Here is a 20,550-nt window from a genome sequence, read left to right as displayed (position 1 = left end):
TGTTGAGCCGCAAAAGCACCACAAGACAGTCTCTGAGAGGCTCGGTGAGAATCCTTAGGTCTTCCTGAGGCATTCCACCGGACTTCTTTTCCTATCTCTTTTCCGCCTCGCCTTTCTATCTCATCTCCTTTCGCTTCTTCCTCTTTCTTTCTCTTTCCCCCTTTCGTCCTCTCTCCCTTGTTTTCTCGCCGTTTCTGACAAGTGCGTACAAAGTGTAGCTTATGACTTGTTGCTAGGAGCTGGTTACATAGATGCGGCTCCACGCACGAATCCATGTTTGTCGGAAGTATTGGCGAAGTCTTCATTTTAACTGTTTTTATTCGTGCATAAGCTATGTTAATTCTCCTGAAGAGACAGTTGCTTTTTCACCTCGATAATTTTCTTATGAGAGTGATTCGAAGAAATGATCATATATAATAATAATAATAATAATAATAATGATGATGATGATGATGATGATGATAATAATAATAATAATAATAATAATAGTGAATTAGATCTACATAATTGCGATTTATACGATTCGCGTGTACGACTAAATACTGCGGAACTAAAAGAATATTTTGAGCATTCTTCATACAATTATCGCGCATGTACAATCTGTTAAATGATTTAATAACACGTTTCATCGAAGAATCTGTGCACTTTATCGTGATTGTTACCACGGATAGTTTGATTATTTGCCCATCTCGTAACTGCGCCTGTCTCTGGAAATAAAAACTTGACGATCGGCAGTCTAAAACAAAAGTATTCATTTGTGGCCAGATAATCTCCTGTTTCCGCGTAGTATTGCATGAATAAAGAAATGACCGAGCTGGAAAGAAAGATATTATTTCGTGCGAGAACACGTTTGTTACACTTTTCCATCACGGTCCAGTTTGCTGCTCGCACACAAAGAACCTATCTCAGGGGTGGTGTACAATGAAACGTAAAGAAGAAACAGCGAGGCCGGTTGCCCAGTTGTAAATTACAGGCATCCTTGAAAACTTCCACAGAGATTATCTATGCGAGAGTTCAGCGTTGCTCGCGCTGTAGGTGGTGCACCAATTTGTTCTACCTTCACAATGAAACCGAGACGAGCTATTGATTATGTGGGTCTCACGGTAAGCAGCAAGTATTTGTGCATGCCAAATTATAACGAAAGTATCAGATTACGTTTCCCCAACCACTGATATCTTCCAGAAAAATCGATGAAATTTCCTTCATAAAAATTCTAAATAGATACGAGTGGCGACAAACATAATTTTGATATAAATAAATACTTATAATTAACTTGAGAATATCCTACGTTATCTATACTAAACAAAGATGGATGAGAATCTTAAAGAAATGTTATATTCGAAGGAGAAGCTCTTAAGAAATTATTACGTTTCTTTTTTTAACATTTTTTATCGTGATAAGGCTAGAAGCAATTTAAATGGATCATAAACTTATTCAAGTTTGATCTACCTATCTCTCATTAATCATATACCGTCTTCTATTCATTCACGAATGCTTGATGCTGCAGTGATTCCTTTTTTTACTATAATTTATAATCATGATTTATAAGATTTAGAATAGGAATCGTAAATAATTGCCTATTAGATTACTCTGTATTTTCGATGAAGAAAGACTTTATGCGTAATTACTCACGAATCGAGTCTTTAGTGAATTCTGTTAGCTGCTGTTAATTCAGTAAGGAACTTTCTATACATATATGAAAATTGTATACACTCGACAAGAATTGAAAAATATGAATTCCATGAAATTCGATATCGACAACATTGTACCACGCTGTGCGTGGCATACATTATCTAATGTTTCATATATTCAAGACGAAGAAAAGAGAACAAACTGAAAACGCTCGATCCGTAAAGAACGCCCAGCTGGACTTCGAACAAAGATCGAATCGACAAAGAAATTGAAGGACGGGAAAAGATACGATGGATTTTCAAGGTAATTCACCTTGCGAGTCCCGTGCATGCACATTCACGAAGATACATTCGTACAGCATTATGCATTCAGTGGACGTTTCTTCCGGGAAAAGGCAGAAAAAAATTTTCAGAAGCGGTTTTATTCGTGGCTGACCCGTCCTCGTGGCCCGTTTCACGAGTCTATAGTAGCTACACATACGTGCAGATACTTTGAATTTTCGTATTACGCTCGGTGTCGGATATCCAATTTGAATATACGAAACCTTCGAGGATCGAATGCAGCCGCAGTTCTCCCGCTTGTAAACAAACTTATCCACGCCAGCCAACCAGTAAGATACACCCGTCTGCTCATATCGAATAATTTCAAATTCAAACGCGTATACCGTGTCCTGGCAACCAAGTAATGCTTAATATTATACAATTTTCTTGTTATGATAATCACTTCCGACACGTTAGTTACACGTCAGTACTTAAATCAGCCAGTGGTAACTATACGTTCGAGCTATTTTGCTCGAAACGCTAAATTAATCGAGATTAATTTTATTCAGATAGAGGTTATATTTCGAAAGATTTCATGATGAATCGCGATTATACATTTTTCTGACGCAAAAATTAGACTGACTATAATCTGTCCTATAGAATCAATCTTTAGATATATGAATTAGCTATACGAATACATGAAAAATATAGAGAAACAAAATATAGACATTCCCTTACAATATAGATCGAGATATACTTATTTTAGAAGAATCATAAAAGACGAATATTTAAATAAACTAATTGATATCTTTCAGTGATAGATGTAAAATACGTAATCGATACATAATAGTAAATACTTCTGTATCCGGCTTTAAGCAGTGGATGTATCATATTATAGCTACTCTTCATCAACAATCTTTACAAATATGTTTATTTAAATTAAAAGTAATTCTCGAAATGAATGAGATATATCATGTAGTGATTTGTTTTAGTATGCTTCGTGTTTTCGATTGTTAAGAAGCTATAAATGAATTGTATCAACACAACTAGCATAACAAGATTCGAATCTTGTCAGCCTTTTGGAGATAGAATCAAACGGAAATATCGTACAAACAATTGTTACGCGTACGTACCTCTTTGCTCTCTACTGAACTTCCGCGCGGTTCTTTTGACACAAATAGAATTTGCAATCCAAATTAACAGAGTATGTTAATGATAATGTACATGCGTCAACAATCAAACTTTGAACAAATCAAAAAACGTCACAAGACACTCGTAAACAAAACGTCATCACAGATGGAGGTACAGGATAGATCTATCACTCGATATATTTTTTGTCCAATGCTTGAGAACTCACAGAACTACTTTACCGATTCAGCATAGCATAAGATTATAACCACAGACTACTGTCTGCTGTTATTAATGAAATGTGATCATGGACTTAAATCAGTCTGTGCTCGAATGTAAATAACATTTTTGATAACGCCGAGTTTAATTGTGATGTTTTAATTTTATAGTTTCTAATTGTAATGAATTATAACAATGTCGAAAATAGAATATGAATTTGGTAATTCTCAAGAGACTTATGATTAAGCTGCCCGGGGAAGATATATTATTATAATTTAAGAACACGATTTGGTTTATACCAGAGCAGATAGCAAACATGTACAGTTTCAACGCTATAGGAGATATTCGGTAAAAGAATTTTATTTTTAAGAAAAGTATTAAAGATTTGTTAATCTCAAAGAGCATTCGATTTTACACGCAATACACTTATCATTCATCGATATATGATCTTAATCATTTCAACAGATTAAATTAATAAATACATAAAAATGTATAATAAAAATACATAAATAACATATTAGAGAATATTGGAACTTTATTTCTTTAAATAATTATTATGAACAGAATAAAAAAAAATATATTTCTACAGAAAAATTACAATAATAATAAATTCTCACCTGACATAGATCTATCATTAGTAGAATTATCATCAGAAAATGAAGAAATAGGCGAGAATTATAATGAAAGTAAACAAAGATTTATTAATAAAAAACGCGTTAAGAAAATAATTTATAAGAAAAGAACCTACAAAGATTCCAATAATAACGACAATAAATATTTCGATGATAACAAGAACTATATTCCGATGATAATATCAAAAAAGGACAAGCAATCTCCAACCAAAGATGATAAACCCATTTTTCCTGTGCTAAATATGCAAAATGCTATTCCTGGTTGCCTGCAAGAAGAAAACGTACAAGAAGAAAGAAAGCAGCAAAATCCAGCGCAACAAATGCAACTGAAAGAATCAAAATTGAATGAATCAAAAATTGCTTATGAGATGTACAGTACAAGAACAGTTAATTACGATTTCAAACCAATATTTCTGCCTGAAGCAAAAATTACGAGATTTAGCGATACTAGTACAATTTCATCATCAGGGCAGAATGAAGATGTCAACCTTGTTATTCCGAGTAATTTTCGAAATCCTAATGCAATTTTGCGCGTTAATCTAAGTGAATCAAGTTCGAGTTCTTCTTGTAATTATAGTAGTTGTTTGACGTCGTCTGATACAGATAGCACGTCTACTTCATGTTACTAATATTTCTAAGAAGAAATAAACACAAAATACATATAAAAATATGTATATTTTATATTTTAAGACACAAATAAAAAATTATTTAACACTAATTATATATCTAATACGAAACTTGTTCGTACGTAATAATGTTATTTATTTTTTGTATGTTTTTTCTTAACATTTATAAATATTTTTAACTAAATATTGACGTGATAATAAATATGTATAGTGAATTTTGGAAATTAAATACGTAATTAAATATAGAAGAGAGTGCATCTCACCGATTTCAATCATTTTCAAACATGTTACCAGGAGCATGATTTTGAACAACTTTTTCCTAAACATCTAACTGCCTTTCGGTTTAGTTTCATAAGAGATATTCATAAAACACTTTTGCTACTTTTTATCTTAGCTTGAATTAGATTTGACTTAACTTGAGGTATGGACATGTATTATATACACATGTACGTTCGCAGCTCTCGCGTAGCTGAAGCAAGTAAACTAGTAATAAGTTGAGTTCCTTTCTTATCTTTCTGTGTTTACAAATTGGAACGTGAGACGACTGAAGTTCATATGTACGTATAAAGTATGAATGCATCGCGGCACAAACACATCTATAATATCATCATGTCCGTATACAAAGCTAACTCAAACTTAACCCACACCAAGATAAAAAGTAGTAAAAGTATTTTTATGAATATCTCGGAAACTAAAGTCGTGCAGCAGCTTATATGTATAGAAAACAGTTTTGAAAAAGTTGTTCAGAATGTTAACTTTAACGACATATCTTAAAATTATTAAAGTCGGTGGGGCGTACCATCTTCTATATAATTAGCTGATTTTTAATGTTCGGATTATAAAAAGATTATAAAATATGTATGATATGTAATAAAACTTCTATAATACCATTTTGCATTTTAGTCCCATGACGGTAAAATCGCATGTTAATAAAATGGTGAACTAGCTATGTTTTTTTTTATTAAACTATTGCCATAAAATAAATGCGTTTACGAGTTAACCCTTTGTATGTAACAAACAAAATCACCATATGCATATTTATGAAAATATAATAATATTTTAAAAACAAGCTCACCAAAGTGGAAGTACCAACCGAGGGTATTCTAGAGTACAGATGTAAGATGCAACGGTGTACTTTAAGCCGAATTGGATTATTTCATTTAAAATATGAAATCTACATTCTTATTCAGTTTACTATACTTCTCACAATTCTATCCCATTTGCAGATCTAAAATCGAACGATACATAATAAGCAACAACCCATGGAACTATAAGACGAGTGTGAGCAGAAATGCTTATTAAAATATCTTCGTGGAAATATATATATGATACGATATTTGTCAAACAAAAAAATCTCTCTAATGGAACAAAATGTATGAAAAAATTAGTCAAGAAATAAATTCATATTTGGAAATTTCAATTATTGTTCAAAGAACTAAATATACGTATAACAGATTTAAATAAATATTGTTGCAAACGTAAGTATGACGTCTATTAGATAGCAGAAGAACGAGCTTATATTCTGTTTTTCGATTTCCTTACGGCAGTGATGCCAGCAAAAATCACGGCCGGTTTTCAGCTTGGCATATGGCAGACGTTACCTCGACGCAGCCGGTGTAACGTACTGCGACTATTATCCGTGTTGCCGTTGACGAATTACTACGATCAAAGCAAGTACTACCAAAGGATCAAGCCGGAACTACGATAAAGAACCTTTGCCTCTTTTTCTAGAGGCTTTGATTCCCGAAGAGTAAAAAGTAAAGATTTCTACCACGGTTTGATATATAGTAGTTTTCATACCTGTAACATTATTGATTCTAATTGTACATAAAGTTATTGTTTTAACGTGTCATAGAATTCCTACTTAATATTAAATATAGAATCAACAATGGATACGGAATGAACAAATAGAGAATACTTGTAAATGTTATGCATACAGTATATCAGGACACAGAAAATTGTAAAATATATCTGATCATATAAAATTTAGACGTGAACAATAGAAATATAAATGAGATCCTTACGGTAGTTTGTTTTCCAATATAGTGGATATGGTTAGTGTTATATTACATTATAAATAAAAGATACGAGATCGATAACGAATATGTTAACGTTGAGAAAATAGCAAGGTGAAGAAATACATACAAGGACGTGGTAGCGAAATTATTCGAAGACTTTACGTCCTCATTATTGGCGACGTAATTTTAGTGTGTAACGACTCGAGGGATCCCCGGACATGGCTAGGTAGATAAAGATCGACGCGCTGGCCGTGAACTTTGCACCGTGAGAAGAGTTTTCTTCGCTTAACAAGTCGCACCGAAGTTCCCGCGCTTCCAAACAATGAATCCTTCCACGCGGTGAACAACCGTAGTCGTTTCCAGGATTCATAATAGAATGAGAAGGGAAGTTGGATGGTTTCGCGATCTCTTATTGTACTCTCTACGTGACTTTAGATTTTAACAGCTTGAAAACAATAAAATATAAAACAGATAAAGTGAAGAGAAAAGAGAAAGATAAGTAACTTCTCTAAATCGAATAAATATTTAATATGCATTACTTAAAAATAACATAATGATTAAAGACACTGAATAATTTTTAAACTTTTATTAATAAGCTTCAAAAATATGTTATGAATTGGTAGTTTAGACAGAAACAATTTAAAGAATGTACACTAAATTAGATTTTTATATTACTTGTATCAGTCTCTTAGATTACTTGCATCTCTATTACTTGTATAGACGTACAAATTTTACATGCCTAAGAACATTAATTGATATTACTAAACATAAAATGAAAATTGTTGTACTTGTGATAGAAACAAAAATTTATTAGAAATATTCTAAAAAAAACACTAAAATCTCAATTTAATGATTAATTATTTTTGATATTCGATTAATGAGTTAAAATAGTTGTTAATGAAGTGTACTTAAGTAAAAAAAAATGGTAAAAAAATAGTAGTGACTTTCATTCATTATAACGTGGTTATGACACCTCGAATCCTCGTGATGTGCTTAACCTGTTTTGCTTATAGCGCCAACTTCACAACGATTCATTGTATACACTCATATTTATATATACATACACGTGATAAAGATTCTAACCTTAATATAAAAAAGTAATCATGGGACGCCGTAAAAAGGTAATTTTTTATTTCAATTGGCCCTTGATGAACAGCTTTTTTAATATATGTACAAATAACACAACATATATGTAAATTATAAATTAAATATTAATAAGATACCCATGTAAACATAAATATTCTTTTTAATAAGACGAATTTAGAGTATAGAACCGATAAAAATGATGCAGTTCCTTACTTAACTTTACATAAACATTATGCAGGGTCGTTGTGTAAAGAAAAATAAACAAATTAATACAGAAGAAAATCCAAATGTAACAAAAGCACCTCATTCTTTTGTCATTCATCGTGGTCTACCTGGAGAACACATTGTTGAACTTACTAAAGACTTCCGCAAAATCATGGAACCTTTTACAGCAATGTCTTTAAAAGAAAGAAAAAGAAATACAATCAAAGATTTTGTATCAATAGCTGGTATATTTCATGTTACACACATGTGTATGTTTACAAGAACGGAGCAAGGAATGTATTTCAAACTTTGCAGGTACAGAATTCAATTATAATGTTAAATGTTTATATATTATCATAAATATTATTGAACAATTAAAAAATAAATTTGTAATAGATTACCAAGAGGACCAACGCTCACTTTTAAAATACACAGTTTTTCCTTATCACGTGATGTAATATCTTTATTAAAAAAGCAAATGGTATATGAAGAATTATTTAAAAATTCGCCATTAGTAATTTTAAATAATTTTAGTGGAGAAGGTATGCAACTGAAGCTTATTGCTTCTATGTTTCAAAATATGTTTCCAACAATCAATCTGACTACAGTAAGTTTCCCCTTAGACAGTAATCCTAGTTTATATATGTTAATTGTAGTTTTTCATTAGAATGAATGTTTTTTAATATCTCTATAGGTTAATTTAAGTACAATCCGTAGATGTCTGAGCTTAAACTATAATTCCACATCAAAAACCATTGATCTCAGGCATTATGCTATTAAAGTAGTACCTGTTGATGTATCAAAAGGTATCAAAAAGTTAATTCAAGCTAAGATTCCAAATTTGTCTAAATGTGAAGATTTTTCCGACTTCTTAACAAAAGGAACGGTTTCTGAAAGTGAAGCCGAAGATGATCCTTCAAATCATGTTACATTACCACAAACATTATCCTCGCGTGGTAATCATGCAAATAATAAAAGTGCAATTAGACTCTTTGAATTGGGTCCTAGATTAACACTAGAAGTAAGAAATAATTCTCTTCCTTTAAATAAATTTCGAAGATAATCACTAATTAACATTGTTGTTTAAAATCCTTTTAGCTGATAAAAGTCGAAGATGGACTTTTAGATGGTGAAGTACTTTTCCATGAGTATATTCATAAATCTGAGGAAGAAAAATTATTAATAAAGAAAAAACGAGAAGAAAAAAAGAAATTAAAGGAAAAAAGAAAGAAAGTGCAAGAAGAAAACAAAAAGAAGAAGGAATTGCAAAAACAAGAACATAAAGAAAAATCTTTGAAAGGAATGCAGAAGAAGAAAGAAAATGAAGTGTTACTACAAAAAATAGCAAAAGAATCAATTGAGGAGAACAATGTAGAAGATGATGATGCACAATATTATCGCGATGAAATTGGAGAAGAGCCCGATAAAGGTAACTTTAGTCTCATACGTTTAAAACGATTTAATATATTAACATCCTTAATCTACATCTTGGTCTATCTTCATTCGTAGATTTATTTGAAAGAAAAGTTGGTGCAAAAAGGCCTAGGAGTATGCCTAAATATAAAGTAAAGAAACAAAAACTTGGCAAATTATGAAGCATTGAACATTATGACGAATGTATGATGTAATATAATTTTATATGTATAGAATAAAATATTATTTAATAAACATGAATTTATACAACAATGAAGTTATAAAAATATTTAATTTATTTCTTATAAACTATGTGAATAAAAAATCATTTTGATAAAATCATTAGCTTAAATCACAAATTTAACAATGTAATACATATCATTGTTAATTCGATCGCGATTATTTACAGTCTCATATAAATATATGAACATATAGTACAGGAATTATGAAGTAATAATTTTACTGATATGGAATAAGATACACGGTTATTACATAGTGTCATATATGCATAAAAATGTATGATTAAGGAAGAAATCTAACATTATTTACGGCTTTAAATTTTTTCCAATATCTAAATGCCTGTTGTGTCTTATAATGCTGCTATCCTGTTGATTAGATCTATCTTGCAATGCTTCGTTCGGTCTCAAAGCAAACGAACTTTGTGCTTCTAGTTCTTGTATTCGATCCTGTAATTCCTTTATTTGCCGAGATCGGGACCGACACAAATCTTTCATTAACATTTTCTCTTTTTCTAATTTTTGGATTTTCACATGATCCTGTATAAATATTACAACTTCGTATGTAAATAACAGCATTTACAGAAATTCATTAAAAATTAATATGTATTGATATTTCTGCTTACCTCGACAATTCCACTATTAGTACTACAGAAGCGCACTGTATTATTGGGTATTGTTTGGCAAGCTTGATCCTTTCTGTTTACGCGCCATCGCCTACAGACATCACATTCCCATGCGTTAACGTCATTTAGAGTTCTGCGTAGTTTTCTTACTTCATTGTTCAATTCTGCATTCTGTATATAAAACATTTGAACATTTATAGTAATTATTACGATTTGAGCCTTTTGATTCGATGAGCTATACACTCAGAACCAATTTTTTATCATTTTTATAATTTATAACATACCTTATTACGAAACGCGAGGACAAGTTCTTCCAGTTCTTTACATTTCTTCTGATATGGGAAACTCTCACTTTGAATTTGTATTTCTAAAGTTGCAATTTTTCCATTTTTCGATACTAACTGCAATTCTAATTCATGAATCTTTTTTTTCAATTGTTCATATTTATCCTCGTATTCATCTCTATCAGATGTCACAGTTCTATTTTGTTTTCTTGTACTACTTTTAAGTATACTTTCATCATGTGCTTCTATTCTTAATCTCATATGAAACTCTTTAATTTCATTTTTGAGCTTTTTATTTTCTATTATGAAAAAGTCTAACTTTTGTCTTATATTACTATCTGATTCATTTTGTGTTGACTGTGAACCCAAATTAACTTTTAAGTTTGAAATTTCAGCATCACGATTGCGAATAGTTCTTACATATTCTTCTAATTCATTATTGAGTTCCCTATTTTTCATTGTTAAATCTCGTAGTTTATTTATACACTCCTTAAGTTCTTTATCCTTCTGATTTAACAATAATTTATGAGCTTCTAATTCCTTTATTATTTTATTCTTTTCTTCAAGTTCTTTAACAGAATTACTTGACTCTTCTAAGTTATTCTCTAATCTCTTATCCAAATTTTTTAATTGATTCGTGCGTATTTCTTTAGATTCAATACCATCTATCTGTATTTTATAAGAATTTATTTTCGCTTGTAATTCCAAATTTTCCTTTTTCAAGACGCGAATAATGCTTTCATTTTGGAGTTCAATGTCTTTCTCTACATCCATTTGCAATCTCATTTTAAGTGCTTCTACCTGATCGCGAAGTTTCTCATTTTCTTCATTGAGGTTCTTTAACTTTTCTTCTGCTTCATTAACAAGTACATTTTCTGACAAACGGGAATATATCTTGTCTTCTAATTTTGAAATTTCAATGTCCCGTTCTCGAATTATTGCCGCATACTCCTCTAATTCATCATCCAGTTCCTTGTTTCTATCAGTTAATTCTTGTACTTGACTGATGTATTCTTTAACTTCTTTATCTTTTTGACTCAGTGTTATCTTTTTATCTTCTACCTCTAATGCAATTTTATTCTTTTCTAGAAGAAGTGCATCGTATTTGCCTTCGTCTATTAATGAACTTGAATTCGAGTGTTTCGACTTATATAATGAAAGTGTTCTTTTCAGTTCGTCATTTTCTTGCACTAGAAATTCGTATTTACCTTTTACATCAACTAAGTCTTTTAAAGTCTGGTTTCTAATTTCTTGAAATTCTACCACACGATTACTTGCACCCTCCAGATTATTTTGTAGCCTTTTATTCAATTCCTTCAGCTCCTCTATTTCCGCTTCTGCTTTAATTTTGCTTGTACTATTTCTAATTTTTCTTTCTAGTTTTGCATTTTCTCCTTGAAGTTCTTCATATTTTTCTTTCAAACTATTCAATTCATCTATTAGAGTAACGTTTTTGTTGTTCAATTCATTTAATTGTTTACTTAATCCAAAATTTTTTATTTCTTCCGAGTTTAACTTATCTTTAATAATTTCCAATTGTTCTTCCCTTTCTCTTCTCAGCATGTCTATTTCTTCTTTACATTGTGCTATAGTCAATTTTTGATCTTTGACATGCTCCTTTAGCATTTCACATTCAGGCACAATTGTCTCAAATTTTATTTTATATTCAGACAATATATCACATTTACTTTTTAGAACTGTAGTGATTTCTTCGATATGTAAATTCTTTTGCTCCACCTCTTGATTTACTTCATTATAAGCCTGTGTAAGTTGTTCAAGTTCTGTATTTATTTTTTTTACATTTTGACTGTATTTTTTTATTTCAGTCAAATTCACTTCTATGGTATTTTTCAATTGTCTTTCATTTGCTTCAAGGCCTTCAATCGTATTATTTAATTCCAAATTTCTGGTTTTGTGAAACTCTAGGGTTTGAATTAGATTATCTATTTTCTTTTCATACATTTCTTTCTCCAATTTATGTTTTGACTGTAATTCTGTTTCTTTGGTTTTAAACATTTCATGTACTTCTTTTTCTTTCTTCTGAGCAACAAGAATTGCTTCTTCTTGCTGATTATCAACCTTGCATTGTTTATCAAATTCAACTTGTAAATTATTAAAATCTGTTTCTAGCGCTTCCATTTTTTCTTTAAATATTTCTTTTTCGTAAGTGCTTTCTTTTAAAAGATGCTCTAATTGAGATATTGTATTTTGATATTCTTTATGAGCATGTTCTTTTTCCATTAAATCTGCTTGGAGTTTTTCAATTTCTCCTTCCAATTCCTTAGCCCATGTTATAGTACGTTTCTCTGTATTTATGCATTGTTGTTTCTCCTCTTCTACTTTTTGTCTTTCCTTTTCACATGTTTCTCTCATAGTTTTAATTACTTCGCTTTCCTTAGATACAAGCGTTTGAAGTAAAACTACAAAAATTTCAGTTACAGATTTACTTGGAAACTCTTGTAAATTTACATTATACTTAAGCGATCTAAGTTCTTTAATCATACATTTTCTAATTTCGTTTAATTCGTCATGAAGTTTTTCATTATCATGGACCAACATTTTTTGGTGGTCAAATAAACATTCTTTTTCTGCTACTATTTCGTTCAATTTTTCTTTGACATTTCGAAGACTAGTAAGTTCTTGTGATAAATTCAAATTTTCGTCAATATATTTATTTAATGTATCATTTAATTTTTGCATATTGTTTTCATATTCTTTGATATGGTGTTGGACCACCGAATCAAATTCATTCTTGTATTTCATTTCTAAATTATTCTTAATATTAATTACTTCAGTTTCTGCTGCTTGTAATTTCTGTGTTAGAATATATATTTCTTGCTCTTTTTCTTGTAGAAGTTTTTCCACATAAATAGCTTTCTCTTGAAGTTCTCTAAAGAAACATTCTTGATTTGTTAAGGTTTTTTGGAGATCATTTATACATACTTCCAATTCTTTGATCTTTAGCATATTATGTTGCTCCAATTCCTTACTGAGTACTTTATCTTTTTCTAATTTCTCGCATTGTTCCTTTAGATACTGTAACTCTTCTTTGTTCTCTAATTCTTTTTTCAGAGAGAAGATATCTTCATTTAATTGATTAATCAAGGCATTTTTATCCTGTTCTTTGCGTTTCAAGCCTTCTAATTCTACTTCTAAAATTAGTTTCTGTGATTCTAACTCTTTCTCTTGTATGGAAAACTGTTCAATTTCTCTATTTGTATTGGTCAATTCATTTTCAAGAATTTGCAGTTTCTTTATTGCAGTGCTTTCATTATTTAATATTGTTTTTCGTAATTCTTCATTAGCATCTTTTAAGTTGTTAATTTGATCTAATAAATTTGCTTTTTCAGTTTTAAATTCATTAAGCATAACAGTAAAATTCATGCTATTTTCCTTTATTTCATCCATATCACTTTTTATGTGGTCAATATGATTTTGAATTTGTTCTATTCTATTCCCTGCTCTGTTCTGGATTTTTTTAGATGTAGAATCATCCGTGTTGGATTCATTTGCAATCATGCCACTGTGAAGTTGTTTTACTTCATCACACTTATCCTCATATAAAACCAAGAATTTATTATGCTCAGTTTTTAAAATTTGTAGTTCATTATTTAAACTCTGAATTCTTTCTTCAACGAAACTTACATTCATTTCATCAACAAAGACAACATTCGAAGATACATCGTGTATGCTTAAATTTAATTCTTGATGTATTTTGTTTTTCAGAATCTCGGTATCTGCACACTTGCGATCGAACTTTCTTTGTAAATCTTCTAACTTTTGATTCAAACCTTTCGCTTCAAGCTTAAGGATCCTGTGACTTTCATTCAAATTCCTTAAATGTACGCACTGGCTGCAAGACGTTAATTTTAAATCACTAAGTTTTTTATTCAAGCGCGTCAGGTAATCGATTTTGTTCTGCAATGCTATCACTTCATTTTCCAGAGTTTCCCGTGTTTCTTCTGATTCCAGTGATACTTCGTATTCCATTTCATTGATGTCTCTACTATTATTGAATATTTTTGATAAATGCAAAGTACTGTTATATGATTTTTCATTTTGAGAAGAATCAATATTATCTAAAGTTTCTAATAGATTAGTAGAAAGTTTTGTATTTTCTTCTGATAATATTGTTACTTTTGTTTTTAATTCTGCAATTTCTGTTTTTAAGATATTATTTTCCATCTTTACATGTTCTACATCATTGTCAGCAACATGTTTATTTATTGATAGTGATTGCTCTATCTTATTTTTTAATATATCACATTGCTCCTTCAACATATCATTTTCTTCTATTTTGTCTATCAAGTCCGTAGAAAGTTCATTATTTTCAGCTAGCAAATACTCATTCTTTTCTTGAAGGGTAGCTATCTTCTTTGTGTAAATACAATCGTGATCATATAAAAGTGATTTACTTTCTTTGATGTTCTCAAGCTCTTTATTTTTTTCTGTGATAGAGGTTGACAATTCAATGTTTTCTGTAGTTAGTTTATCGATTTTTTTTCGATATGATTCTAACAACTGTTCTTCATTATATACTACTGACATCTTAGAATGCATAGATTCCAACTGATCATTCAAAGCTGTCAAATCACTTTCTAAAGTAATCTTTTCATTCGTAACTTCAGAAATACGCGCATAAAGTTCATCAATTGTTTTCTGGAGATTAATTTCACTTTGTTTTGCATTCTCTTGCTCTATAGTTAATTTTGTAGCCATTTCCATATTTTCAGTTGTTAACAGATAAATAGTTTCCTGCAATTTGTTTATGTCCGTTTTAAGGCTTTGAACATCTCTTTTTATATCTTCCAACTCCTGACTTTTTAGTTGGAGAGTTCCTTCTAATTGACTTTTCTCTGCTTCCATATTTAGAATTACATATGAAGTATCAGCATTGCTTCCATTTATTTTTGAAGGAGATAGAACAGATTCACTTCCTAAAAATGATTGATATTGATCTTCTAGATCTTGATTCGCAGTTTGAAGATTTGTTATTACATCTTGTAAATCATTTATCGTGTTTCTTCTTAACTTCAATTCTATATTCTTCTCATTTGATCCATCACGCATTTCGTCGATATCTTTAAGTTCATTATTTTCTGAGGTAATGTTTTCCATTTGCTCCTTTAATTCAGAAGTTTTAGTTTGCTCTAATACAATTGTTGATTCCAATCCAGGAGCTTTTTTCTTGAGTTCAGCATTTAATTGGTTATACAGATTTTCAAATTCATTTCGTTCTGATAGAACACATTCTATTTTTTTATTTAATTCGGAGATCATTTTTATTCCTTTCTGATTCTCAATTTGTTCTAACTTTAATGCAGAAGTTTTTTGATCCAACTCAGTACGTAATTCATTAATAATATGGTTAAATTCATCTTTTGTAGAGTTGTCATCTGTTATATTGTCAATTTTTAGTTGGTCAGGCATTCCAATTATTTTCTGTTTTTCAATTTCTTCTGATGTTACTTTAGCCTTTAATATACAAGTGTTTTTAGTGCATAATTGTTGATGATCAATACAGTATAATTCATTCTTTTCAGATATCGTATCCGCAACTTGTTTTTCAAATTCCAAAATTTTTCTCGTTGCATCTTGATATTCAGTTTGTTCTACCGTCTTGGGATTCAACTCAAAAGTAGTTCGACTCAATTCGGCACGTAATTCATTATTGATATGTTGAAGCTCATTGTTTTCAGAACTCACGCTTGTAATCTGATTTTCAAGTTTGGAGACTTTTTCCGTTACATCTTGATTTTCAGCTTTACTTTGTCTTATATACGAATTGAATTCAGAAATTTTTGCATCTAATTGAGCACGTAATTCGATATTAACACGCTCATATTCATCTTTTTGAGATGTTATATTTTCAATTTGTTTTTCTAATTCGGAAATTTTTTCCACTGTTTTTTGATTTTGAATTTGCTCTGCTACCATCTTATTGTTTAGTTCAGAATCTTTTTGCTCTAATTCGATATGTAATTCATTATTAACGCGTTCAAGTTCGTTTTTCTCAGATGTTATACTCGTAATTTGTTTTTCCAGTTCAGACATTTTTTCAATTGCCTTCAAATTGTCAGCTTCCTTATGCATTGTTCGTGCCTCAAGTTCAGAACACTTTTTATTGAATTCGGTATTTATGCGTTGGAATTCATTTTTCTCCAATATTGTACTTTTCAATTTTTCTTCTAATTCAGAAATCTTATCATTTGCTTCTTGATATGCAGTTTGTTGCGACATAATTGTGGATTTTAGTTCTGAAATATTCATATTGCATTCATTGTTTATACGTAGAAATTCATTTTTTTCACAAGTAATATTTTCAATTCGTTTTTCTAATGTTAAAATTTTGTCCATTGCTTCTTGTTTTAAAGTATGTTCTGATTTAATTTTGAATTCCAAGTCTGTAATTTTGTTATGTAATTCATTTCTCAATTCAACATTGGTACAGTCATATTCTTTTTTATTTGAATTAAGTTGTTCGATATGTTTTTCTAATTCAGATACTTTTTCAATTGCTTTTTGTTTCTCAGTCTGTTCTGAAGCAATTTCTGATTCGAATTCTAACGATATCTGATTTAATTTGGCGCGTAGGTCATCGTTCATATGTTTAAACGTATTATTCTGGGATGTAATATTTTCAATTTCTGCCTCTAATTCTGTTATTTTGTTATTTATTATTTCAGTATTTGCACTTTTTTCTGAGTTATTCTTTAACTTTTCCAATTCTATAGACTTGTTATTTAATTCTATATGTAATTCTCGACGCATGTGCTCAAACTCATTTCTTTCGGAAGTAACATTTTCAATTTGTTTTTGCAATTCCGTAATTTTTTTTGTTGATTCATTACTTAAAACAGCATTGATGCGTTCAAATTTATTTTTTTCTGATATAATACTTTCCATTTGCTTTTCTAATTCTGAAATTTTTGTCATTTCTTCTTTTTTCATATTTTCCTCGGACATAATTTTTAATTCCAGTTCTGTTGTTTTTTTCTTTAATTCTGCACGTAATTCACGGCTAATATATTCAAATTCATTTCTTTCAGAAGTAATATTTTCAATTCTTTTTTCTAGTTCTGAAAATTGTTTCATTGTTTTAAAATTGGATTCTTTTTCTGAAATATTTTGTTTCTGAATTTCATTCAATTTAGTACATAATTTAGTAATTATAGATTCTAAATTTGTTTCTTCTGTAAGATTAAGAGCTGCAAGCTGTTCTTTCACTTCTGTAACATATCCCAGTTTATAACATTCCAAAGATGACTTTATTTGTTCAGTTTGTTGTTCTTTCTCTTCCTTAAAACGTAAACGATTACATATATATAATGACTATATCATTATATGCATAACTAATCATACTTACTCGTGCACAGCAATGATTTCCTTGACATGTTAGCTGTTTTTCTAAAGTTGTAAATTCACGAAGTTCTACAAATTCTCTTGTTAATTGACTAATGCATCGTCGTAAAACATGTTTTGGTGTGGAAGGAGACATTAGATAACTGTTACAATTTTTAAAAATAAATTAAAATTATATTACACAATTTTATAATTCATTCTCATATTAATCTTTATTACTTACCTTACAGTTTGGGTCGATATGTTACTTTTTTCTGGTGTTATATCAATACCATTATTTTTAGATTTAGTGTTGTATACATCATCCACAAATGTAACTCTATTTCTACGTTTTGTTACAAAATAATCCTCGTCACTGTCGCTTTCTCTGGATTCACGATTTCTTTCACTCTCAAATAGTTCTAACTCAAAATCGGTAAAAGCTGTTTGAAATGCTGAAAAAGTGGGAAACAATATAAAATTTATTGAAATAAATATGGGATACATATGAATAAAATTAATATGGCAAATTTACTTTGATTCATTATGTCTATAGATTGTATGGTGCTTTTTCTTTGTGGCATTTCGAATGATACTTCTTTTATCGTTGGCAAGCCAGTTTTAGTTTGAAATATCGGTAAATGTTGATTAAACACTCCAGGACCACCCCATGTTTGTCTTCTTTTCAATTTGCATTTAAATGATTCTTCTTGAGCTATATTATCTCCGGAAACGATACGAGTTTTTAGTAATTCTATGCGTTCTTCTAATAATTGATTAATACGATCTTTTTCTTGCAATCTGGTTTCCATTTCTTCAACTTCTGCAGATCGATTTTCAATCTTTATTCTCTAAAATAACAAGTTCATGCAATTACAACTCTAGATGAAATGAGAAATATAAAAAATTTATCATCATAATAATTCAAATTAAAAACCTGCAATTCTTCTTGAAGTTTAGCTAGTTGCCTTGCATAGCGTTTCAAAAGTGCCGCATCGGACATGACTTCATTAATTTGTGGTTTGTTTTTCACACTTTTCGCCCGAGAGGCAAAACTGAAATTATAATTATACAAATTTTATAGTAATAGAAATAATAGATGATACAAATGTATACAATATGTGATTTAAAAATAGTAATTAACTCACGACAAAGTACACTGAGTCTCTTCTAAAGCAGCAGGAGTCACAGCACATATTATTGCTGTCATGGCATTACCACCTAGTGAATTTTGAAGTAATCTTGTTAATTTACTGTCACGAAAATTAACATGCTTTTGACCATCCTGGGATTCACTTAATTGCATGATTACTAAACCTAGGGTAGACAAAGACATATTAATGTGTCTCCCTTCTTTAAATCTCTCTCCAGTAGCTCCTGTTTGTCTTGCTCTTTCAGAACCAGCAAGATCTACTAAATTTAATTGTGATACTTGTATAGCACTATTTGAATCTCCAGCTTCTCTACTTTCAATTGTCTAAATACAAAATTTATATTAAGATATTGCATTTAAACAAAATATGTAGTGTATGATAATATGAACTTACAATTCTAAATATAGTATGACTTCTACTACTACGCTCATTCATATTAGTTTCCCCTATTCTTCTATTTTTATCTCCTTTTTTCATGATAGATAACACATTTTCAGGGCTATTTGTAATTTCCTCTTTACATTGTAAGATTACTTGTCCACTACTGTCTTCTTTCAATTTTAAATCAGTCCCACTTTTATTCAAAAGATCATTTACTCTTTCATTGTAAATTTCTAAATAGGATACTCTACAAAATAAATTATTTTTTATATATATAATTATGATGAATATATTATCATTACATCTTATTATTAAGAAAAATGTACCTCAGTAAAAATTCACGCCCACTGGTATTAGCAATAGCATCAAACATGTGTTGCACAGCAAGTGGCACAATCCCCAGTTCTTCTGCACTACCCATCATAGTGTATGTTTTCCCAGAACTTGTTTGACCATAGGCAAAAACCGTACCATTAAAGCCATTTACAGCAGCATTAACAATTGGTTTTACAACAGTATCAAATACATCCCAATTAGATGCATTCATATCAAAGATGTGATCTGTAAACATAAAGATATTAATACTGATTTAATAAAAATATAAAAAATTTCGAATTAATGTTGTTGTCATAATGAATATAGGAAATAATACCAAAATAAAAACCGCCATCTCCACGCTTCTTCACTTCTTGATCTGTAGAAACAATGGAATTGCCTTGAATTGTCCACTGTATCCCTAAATTATCATCCTTTTCACGCTTAATTAAGGGTCTCACTTTAATAGCTACTTTTATACTGTCTGACATTTTTACTAATTGTTTGTTTCAAATCACCGAATAATCATTAGTTACTTTTTCAATTAATATTTACTCATTTCATTCATATTATATGTTGTCTGACACTTGTAAACTGTAACCGCCATTTGAAAAACTGACCCTTTCAGTTTTCATTTGAATTTAAATCTTCTATAATCTGATTGGTTTATTCCGACATATAGTTACTAACAGTAAGATAGGTGACAAATGTGAATAAATACAAAGTAAGTCCCATTTATATGTAATACGATTTTTCTAGTTTTTAAATGGCGCGAAAATGTAGACCAATAGTATTTGAGTAAAAACTATACATCTACAAAAGTTCAAAATTATATATTTTTAAATTACATTACATTCTAATTATTTTACCTAATTTATGAAATTATAATAAATTTTGGATTATCAGGATAATTTGAATTTATAATACGTAGTATAAACATATGAATTGCAAGTGTGTTGTAAACGTGAGCAAAGATTTTAGTAGATTTTTTAATT

The 20,550-nt window shown here is 30.0% G+C and overlaps 2 protein-coding genes across 2 annotated transcripts; one reads left to right on the top strand and one right to left on the bottom strand.

The window, feature by feature from the left end:
• The first annotated feature begins 7,480 nt into the window (after window positions 1-7,480).
• Window positions 7,481-9,495, top strand: LOC117208249 (protein Peter pan). The gene is made up of 6 exons (XM_033449252.1): window positions 7,481-7,636; window positions 7,840-8,120; window positions 8,202-8,412; window positions 8,500-8,826; window positions 8,904-9,234; window positions 9,315-9,495. The coding sequence occupies exons 1-6, from the start codon at window positions 7,619-7,621 to the stop codon at window positions 9,398-9,400; spliced, it is 1,254 nt and encodes a 417-aa protein (XP_033305143.1). The 5' UTR covers window positions 7,481-7,618; the 3' UTR covers window positions 9,401-9,495.
• A 51-nt stretch (window positions 9,496-9,546) lies between these two features.
• On the bottom strand, window positions 9,547-20,221 carry LOC117208244 (centromere-associated protein E-like). The gene is made up of 11 exons (XM_033449236.1): window positions 19,893-20,221; window positions 19,567-19,801; window positions 19,253-19,487; window positions 18,854-19,182; window positions 18,643-18,760; window positions 18,241-18,556; window positions 17,950-18,160; window positions 17,731-17,869; window positions 10,365-17,663; window positions 10,081-10,251; window positions 9,547-9,994 (listed from the first exon to the last, which is right to left on the bottom strand). The coding sequence occupies exons 1-11, from the start codon at window positions 20,044-20,046 to the stop codon at window positions 9,764-9,766; spliced, it is 9,438 nt and encodes a 3,145-aa protein (XP_033305127.1). The 5' UTR covers window positions 20,047-20,221; the 3' UTR covers window positions 9,547-9,763.
• Between the last annotated feature and the right edge of the window lie 329 nt (window positions 20,222-20,550).

This window comes from Bombus bifarius, unplaced genomic scaffold (assembly GCF_011952205.1).
Source record: "Bombus bifarius isolate JDL3187 unplaced genomic scaffold, Bbif_JDL3187 scf7180000008058, whole genome shotgun sequence".
NCBI lineage: Eukaryota > Metazoa > Arthropoda > Insecta > Hymenoptera > Apidae > Bombus > Bombus bifarius.
The sequence above is the reverse complement of the archived record's forward strand: the minus strand, read 5'-3'. Positions and strand labels throughout refer to the sequence as shown.

Coding starts and splice junctions, on each gene's coding strand:
- LOC117208249 (XM_033449252.1), top strand. Junction 8,121..8,201: donor ATGTATTTCAAACTTTGCAG/GTACAGAATTCA, acceptor AATTTGTAATAG/ATTACCAAGAGGACCAACGC. Junction 8,413..8,499: donor CAACAATCAATCTGACTACA/GTAAGTTTCCCC, acceptor ATATCTCTATAG/GTTAATTTAAGTACAATCCG.
- LOC117208244 (XM_033449236.1), bottom strand. CDS start 20,046: ATGTCAGACAGTATAAAAGTAGCTATTAAAGTGAGACCCTTAATTAAG. Junction 18,161..18,240: donor TATAGACATAATGAATCAAA/GTAAATTTGCCA, acceptor CCACTTTTTCAG/CATTTCAAACAGCTTTTACC. Junction 17,870..17,949: donor ATATCGACCCAAACTGTAAG/GTAAGTAATAAA, acceptor AAATTGTAACAG/TTATCTAATGTCTCCTTCCA.